Below are 7824 nucleotides of genomic sequence, written 5' to 3'. Positions count from 1 at the left end.
AAAGATAAAGTGTTGGTTGCATTTACCAGACATGTTATCCAGAGTGATCTGATTTCAGGACAGCTCAATGCTTGTTGCACACTACAGTGAGTGCTTTAGATTTGCAGTGGGAGTGCACTGTTGCATGATGCTTTTTGCAGGTAGGATCAGTATATGGCAAGTCATTGTCAGGGTTGTTATGATAACAGAGGAAAAGCTTCTCTGCTATCCCAAATCAAACTGCCCAATTCGCCAATTCGGACGAACGAATGAGTACAGACCTACTATCCGGCTAATCGTGAGCCACTACATGGCTCCCGATGATGGCGACCAAACAAACAGGGCAAAGCAGAATGCCGCACATACCGGGCGCGTCAGCGGGGGTGGCCATGCGCCTGGAGCAGGCAGCTCCCGCACGCAGCGGCCATGGATGGCATGCGCCCTGCGCATGGAGGAGGCCGCTGCCGCCGCACACTCCTTCAGGCGACGCGCTCCGCTGCGTGGAAATGGCACCTCCGCACTGCCGGCCAGATCCGCCACCAGGATCAGCCAGGGCGCGCGGAAGCCAGCGGCGACCGGGATGGAGCGACAGGGGGAAGGGGGCGGGGACCTCGGTGGACGACGGCACCAGAGGGTGAAGCGGTCCAGATCCGCCACTGGGACGCCGCCAATCGGATCCCCCGCGCCACGGCGAGGCGGAGCGAACGACGGGGATCGGAGCGGTGGTGACGGCGGGGGTCGAGAGGTGCGGAGCCCGGGAGGGGCGGCGGCCGAGGGCGGCGACCAGTAGCGGGGGCAGAGGGCGGCGACCGGCGAGCACGCTAGGGTTAGGGTTAGGGGAGGGGGGAGGCCGGGGGAGGGGCGCTGGGAGTGGGGGATGCTGGGAGGGTGTGGGGGGGCTGTTTGCAAAAAATCGTGGACTGCGGGTTTGAATAAAAAAACTTGAAGGGTCTATTTGCAAAAAAAAAATAAAGGAGCGGCGTGGATCAACCGTCCGCGACAGATCAGATGGTCCGCGTCGGACTATCTCTCCATGGCACGACACGTGTCGTCTCAGGAATGCTCGTTTGCTCACAGCTCTCACTCTCTATGGTGTATAATATTAAGAGTATGTACTGTATCGCACAGTAACTGAAGGGTCACGTTGGCCAGAGAATTTTTCGGCAGTGAGTGGAATTTTAACATTCGAACAGAGCTAGGCCAAAATGACAGCAGGTCAATATCATCTGACAAAATCCGTTTATTAGCAAGCAAACAACATTTATTAATTGTTAACAAAGGTTAACAATGGTATGAAGAGAACCGTGAAAATCTGCTGATTGCTACCCAAAAAAAAACTGCTGATTGATGAATTACATCGAGGGAATTGCTGCAACCAGCCCATTTTGATCCGTCGTCGCAGTAAGCTCTACAGAACTATTTGGCCTCAAACTGCCAACTGCGAATGATCAGCCGCAATCCTGAGGGGTTGTTTTCATCTGTCGCTGCTCGGTACGCTTGGCAGAAAGCACCGGCACGCTGCAAGTAGCTTTTGCTACAGGATGCTAAGCTAGGATTATTCTTGCCGATTTTGCCCGTATAAGCCTAAAGTGCAGATATGCATGGACAACTTACAGAATGGTGGGCAAAGGCGGGTTAGCAAGCGAGCGCCGTAGCAGCAAGATAAAATCCACCAGCCTTAGCAGGATGGCCGCATTGTCCAACAATCACACGGTAACACTGCACTAGCCAAGTAGCATCACACATGAGAAAACATGCGGTGTCGCAAAAACTCATCAGCAGGGGCATGCAAAACTTCACCATATATAATTGCTGAACTTCAAAATCGTTGGCAAAAAAAGGGTTCTTTTCAGCTTTCGCCATTCACTTCCTCATTTCAAGTCATGGGATCAAGAACTAAAGGGTTCTTTTCAGCTTTTGCCTTTAATACCTCATTTCAAGTCATGGGATCAAGAACTTATTACGACGCAAAACTAAGGTAACTCAGCAGGTGTGTTACAGACAAGAGGTCCACAAATCATAAACCCAAATGCACGTATGAAGAAGGGGTACACTGCCAATTTATGACATCCTTGAACTGCAGGTAACACATTGCATCCCTGCCATCCTTAGTGATGGGCATGTGCTTCCTCCTTTTTAGGTTTTGTCGCCTGAGGAGAGATCGCGCAACATCAGAAGATTGACAAGTGAAAATTTAACTCACGAGCAATTTGGCAAACAACAGGATATCTTAATAAAACAGTTAAACAAACAATATCCTTCACAACCACAATGAGCATGCAAGCTTATCTAACCTGGCCCAAGAATATTGTGCTACAGCAAGATTAAACCAACACCGAAAGAATCCCACAGTTCAAATCATTAAATAGAAAAGATCAAGATAGCTTGTGTGAAGTGGGCCATGTTAATGAGTTGAAAAGAAATAGTAATGCTGAAAATTGAGAAGAACCAGCACCACCATCTATAGAACAAGAGGGGTACAAAGGTTGATGAGTTGATTAAGTAACATGAGAGATGAGACCATAAGGCCACACATATTAATTATCAAATAAATTATCCTACTACTTTGCACCAAGAATCTGAAAAATATAAATGGTAACAGTTCCATATAGCAATAGACAGTCATCCAGATCCAATAATTATGACTTGCTTTTAGAAATTAGATATCTAAAATCCACAGGAATCTGTAAAATACTGGAACTCAGTATTCAAGCTTCACTTAAGCTCGGTCATTCAATGTGATACATTTTTACTGCTTCAAGGGCTACTGCATGAATAAAACAAAGAACAAATGACATGCTTATAATATCAACCTCATAAACAGCATCTTATCTTATCAAGGCAATGGATTTACAATTGATGCATGCTGCAGGTGAAACTGCAAGCCTAAGATTCTTCTGTAATATATAAACTTGATCATGGTACTCCAATAGGAAGTACACATTAATAATAAACACAAAAAGGCGACACAAGGAGGGATAGAGTCCGAAACGAAGCTATTCGGGATAGGGTCGGGGTGGCACCAATTGAGGAGAAACTTACCCAACATCGGCTGAGATGGTTTGGACATGTCCAACAGAGGCCTCCTGAGGCGTCGGTGCGTAGTGGGGTTCTTGAGCGGGTCGATAATGTAAAGAGGGGTAGAGGTAGACCTAAACTGACTTGGGATGAGTCAGTTAAGACAGACCTTAAGGATTGGAATATCTCTAAAGAGATAGCTTTGGATAGGAGCGCTTGGAGACTAGCTATTAATGTGCCTGAACCATGACCTTTATTTCTTTTGGGTTTCATCTCTAGCCTACCCCAACTTGCTTGGGAAAAAAAGCTATGTTGTTGTTGTTGTTGTACAGGCAATAACTAAATACAGACCAGTTAAATGCACCAAGCTCAGAAAACACATGCATCATCAGATAATCTGGGCAATACCAGTACACACCAGGCCAAACATTAGCCTACAAACACTTTCCTCTACTGTGGAACACTTACTTTGACATCTTTCAGTAATACGAAACCAGACAAATATCAAATATAGGATATTGCTCAAATCTCAACCATGGCATAAGGCTCATAACATGCAAGAGAGACAAACGGTACATTTGTAACTATCCACCAATCAATGTCCAAAAGTTGCAGAACTAGCAGAACGAGGTTATATACAAGAAGCGGCAATTATGCCACATTAGTTACAAACCTCAAGTTGGATTCAAGGTGATATAATCATCTTGAAGCAACACCGAAAAAGAGGAATAATTTCATAAGTTTGGGAATTCAACATAATGAAAGCCAAATGAGCAACTGGCAACACAGCAGGGTACTGGCCAGAACATGACTACTAACGACCTAATACGCAAACACACTTCATCTTCAGGGAAGAAGATTAACCTATATATCACAAACATGAAGAGGTAAACAAACAAGGGCTAAATAATTTCAGTCTTAAGCCACAAATCAACATACAACGGCCTCAGACTGGGCAGAAGGAACTAAGCCATTCAATCAAAAGGTACCATCGCAACAACACATCTAATCCTCGCGTCCTAGAACCCCAAGTTTTTCCACAAACCCTAATGCTAGAACGTTGCGGGTAATCAAACCATCTGCCCCGCCGCTACCAGATTGCGCGAATCCACAGCCGAGAGTTTACCTTGAGGATGGAGAGCTTGATGCTCCCGTAGACGACGCCGACGCCGAAGGCCGACGCCCTCGCCACCTGCGGAGACAAGACGAGGAAGCGAGGTGAGGGAGGGTCAGATCCGATCGGGATGCATCGCCAGGGCAAGAATCTTCTGGAAGAAGCGGAGGCCGAAGGAGGGAACTTACGAGAGCGAGGGTGCTGACGCCGGAGTAGGGGCCCGGGGTGAACGGCATGGCGGCGGCGGCGGCGCGGGGCAGCGGAATCTGAGTCGGCGAGGGGTTTGGGAGGAGTGGAGGAGGCGAGCTGGCGAGGGATGGCGTCGTCTTCAGCGTGGGGGAGAAGAAGAAGGGGGAGGAGGTGGGCTGGGACTTATATGGGCCGTCCTCGAGATGCGCGTGCTCACGGGGAAGTTGTTGAACTTGTAAGCGGGGCCCGCGTGTCATTGAGAAAGGAAGGGAGGAGGGGAAGCCTCTGCGCTTCTGCTTCATGTGCGGCAAGAAGAAACTTGGACAAAAATTTCGTAGCGTCTACTATGATGAGTTCAAAAAACTATGTGATGAACATAAATTTCACAAAAATTCAAAAAAAATTCTTTTCAAGAAAAACAAAATTTCAAAAAAAAAAAAAGAATCAGAATAAAAAGAACATCAGTGTCAACTCAGCGGTTAGAACTTCATTCCATGTTACCAAAAGAACCTGAAAGCAAGAATTTCAAATTTCTCATCCATTCATACTCATACAAGTATGAACTGAGTCACTCTTCAGTATGCACATTCATATATACAGTAAATCACAAGTAGCGCACATGGCCAGCGGTAGTATTACCAACATGCAACTCTACAAGCTGTCAGAAGGCAACCAGACAATCAGAGTTAGGCTCTTCTATCAGCAGGGACTGGACTTGCACAAATAACACACGTAAAAATCATCCATTGGCACAGCACAAACACACACAAGTCACAAGGATGTATAACAGAACTACTATGTTTATGTTGAAAATACTGGCAATAGTCAAAATACTGGCAATAGTCCATCCATCGCTGTTTTGCCTTGTCGTGCCTGTGCGCAGCAACTGATATGCTTATAGATAATAGTAACACAAATAAACCATTTATTCGCACAACATCAACAAATTTGTTCTCACAGAGGTAATAAAAATAAACAAATATATTACAAACACAGTCAATCATTGTCCTAAGATCACGAAGTGTATGAACAATTGCACACATCATCGTATCATACTGAAGCGGCCAGTGGTTTCAGGTTAGGATTTAGGAAGGAGGCGGGGTCTTCCACCTCCACGAATCTGGCTACTGAAATTTGGAGCATGGGCAAGCGCGGCACCTTTCTTAATTTGCAGCCTCGTCGAACAACACAGAGAACCCTGCATGCTTATAACTTATTATCAAACACTTTGAGAACCTTTTATCTGGGTTGCATGAATAAAAGGAACCGAAGATACAACAGTATATGGCAGTTTAAAAATGCAAATTAGCTAATTTGAGTGCCACATGTTCATGCTAGATCTCATTCTGATTCAGGTCAAGGCATTAACATTACGAATTTGACAGTTCCTACATGAGCTGAGCAATTGAAACTAAGAGAACACTACACCAAGTTTCAATCAATTTGTTGTTTGTATTTACTGTGACGTGTGCTCCACGCAGGTGCGCCAAGAATTAGACCATTGATATTTTAAGGGAAAAACTGAAGGATAGCTGCATGCCATTAGTTTTGATAGTTTCTATGCACATAGCCTACCAAAACTAAACACTGACCCACTTAAGGTGATGAAACATAACCGACATGTTAGGCCATATCCTTGCTTCTAGTGCCCAATGTGTATGTGTGATGGTCCTTTGTGAGCATATATGACTCAATAATGCTCACCTAAATTCCATCAAATTTGTTGTCTGTCCATATTTACAGCAGGACGCAACTCATGCGGCCTACCAAGAATTAGGACAGTGTATTTATGAGTTGAGAGCGTAACAACCACATGAAAGTAAGTATTTTTACTCTTCAGAATATATCTGTTTCTGCAAATGTTATGACCATACCAGCAGCATGAGGTTACCACTATTTTTGAAAGTGATATAAACTGATAAAGCTAGTAGTCAAGAAACATATCCTGCTAGGTTCTTACAAATCTCTTGTTAGTGTGGATGTGTGGTAATCACTTTATGAGCGCTTACAACTCAATGCCCAACTAAATCATATCAGCCTTATTATTTGTCACTATTTAGTATTTACAGAAAGACACAAATCATGCGGACTACCAAAATTTGGAGATTACAGGTTAAGAACAGCAATAGGTACCTATTTACTTACTCACAGGCTATAATTGAAGAATAGAGTGATAAATTGGTAGTAAATGGATGCTATAGTCCACTTTAACATTTCCCAAATGCAGAATTCTTCCTAGACATATGTTTTAGGAATCATAGAAAGCAAACCTAATTCATTGATTTATTCTCTATTCATATTTACAGCAAGACACAACTCATGCAAACAGCCAACAAGTCTCCAAGAGTCTTTTAGATAAAGTCTAGGTCAGTGAAAACAAGTCAGTCCATCATTGTTTTGCACAGTTCTGGTGATCCATGTTTCTTTTACTAAGATCTGCCTGACTTTCAACTTCTTTCAATTTAGCCTAGCATTAGGAGAGACATGCAGAGAGAAAAGATCAGCAAGATGCACAAGCCGGATTACACGCTTGTGGGTTATGAAATCCAAAATTGTCATACTAAACATATGGTTCAGTAAGTAAACTAAGTACCTTTAGTTTGGTATTTCTAACAGCCAAAGCAGATAAAGAACTTCTGAAAACCTCCCAGTCATTCTCTGCGACTTCTGGTGCGACCATGCAATACAGCGCGAGTTAAGCCAATGAAAGAGATCTAAATGATGGATCAATCGATGGGAGCTCAATGCCTCTGAAAACCAAAAAGATCACAGTTATAATCGCAACAAGAACCTGTAATCTCCTCCACAGGACAAAGCGAGCACCATGAAACTTAGGGCATCTCCCTCTCCTTACCTGCGAGCTTCAGCAAAGATCCAACTCTTTTTCCCCAAAAGCACCGCGACTCCGCGAGCGACTTGCGCATTCTCGGCCCTCTTCCTGCAATCTTCGTCCCCACAGATCTGGAAAGGCCCAATCCTATCCCCTGGAACAACATTGAGACAAAAATCGAGAGCCCTACCCCTAGATCGGACCTGGCTTTCGCATTGACGATGGCGAGCGTCTGGCGCGGCATCTTGAGGGGGCGGCACTCGGGCAGGCAGACTACCGGGCCGCCGAGGCAGCCGGCCCGCCGTGGAGAGAGAGAGAGAGGTAGAGGAGCATTTTGGAGATGGAGTCATGGACAAAATCGTGTAAAGCTCCGGCTTGTCCCGGCTCCTCCAGTGGAGCGGTTTTTTTTTCGGAGCTGTAGCCGTTTTATAAATTATTTGGCAAAACAGTTTCACCTATTGAAATGAGATTGTTAAATGTCTAAATTTCCCTTCTCTATATTTTCTTATCATTTTCTTCTTCTTTTTCTCTTTCTTTCTTTTCCTCTTTTTCTCTGCTCCTTTTCTTTTTCTTTCCCTTCCCCTCCCCTCCTTATCCATTTGCCCACCTGTCCCGTCGCCTTCCTCGTGCCTCCACCCGAGCTCCGCCTGTGACGCCGCCGCCACCGGCGGCCTTCGCCCACGCCTCCTCCTCC

At 45.1% G+C, this 7824-nt stretch overlaps 1 protein-coding gene, 1 long non-coding RNA gene and 1 other non-coding gene across 3 annotated transcripts; all 3 read right to left on the bottom strand.

Moving 5' to 3' along the window:
- Positions 1 to 1766: 1766 nt before the first annotated feature.
- LOC120682081 lies at positions 1767 to 4787 on the bottom strand. Its single transcript, XM_039963832.1, has 3 exons — positions 4300 to 4787; positions 4124 to 4189; positions 1767 to 2129 (listed from the first exon to the last, which is right to left on the bottom strand). The coding sequence occupies exons 1-3, from the start codon at positions 4600 to 4602 to the stop codon at positions 2088 to 2090; spliced, it is 411 nt and encodes a 136-aa protein (XP_039819766.1). The 5' UTR covers positions 4603 to 4787; the 3' UTR covers positions 1767 to 2087.
- Positions 4788 to 5956: 1169 nt separating this feature from the next.
- LOC120684159 lies at positions 5957 to 6062 on the bottom strand. Its single transcript, XR_005679139.1, has one exon. It is a non-coding gene; the product is annotated as a small nucleolar RNA snoR103 (small nucleolar RNA).
- A 396-nt stretch (positions 6063 to 6458) lies between these two features.
- Positions 6459 to 7491, bottom strand: LOC120682087. Its single transcript, XR_005678195.1, has 3 exons — positions 7155 to 7491; positions 6894 to 7050; positions 6459 to 6767 (listed from the first exon to the last, which is right to left on the bottom strand). It is a non-coding gene; the product is annotated as an uncharacterized LOC120682087 (long non-coding RNA).
- Positions 7492 to 7824: the final 333 nt, after the last annotated feature.

This window comes from Panicum virgatum, chromosome 7N (assembly GCF_016808335.1).
Source record: "Panicum virgatum strain AP13 chromosome 7N, P.virgatum_v5, whole genome shotgun sequence".
NCBI classification, from domain to species: domain Eukaryota; kingdom Viridiplantae; phylum Streptophyta; class Magnoliopsida; order Poales; family Poaceae; genus Panicum; species Panicum virgatum.
The sequence above is the reverse complement of the archived record's forward strand: the minus strand, read 5'-3'. Positions and strand labels throughout refer to the sequence as shown.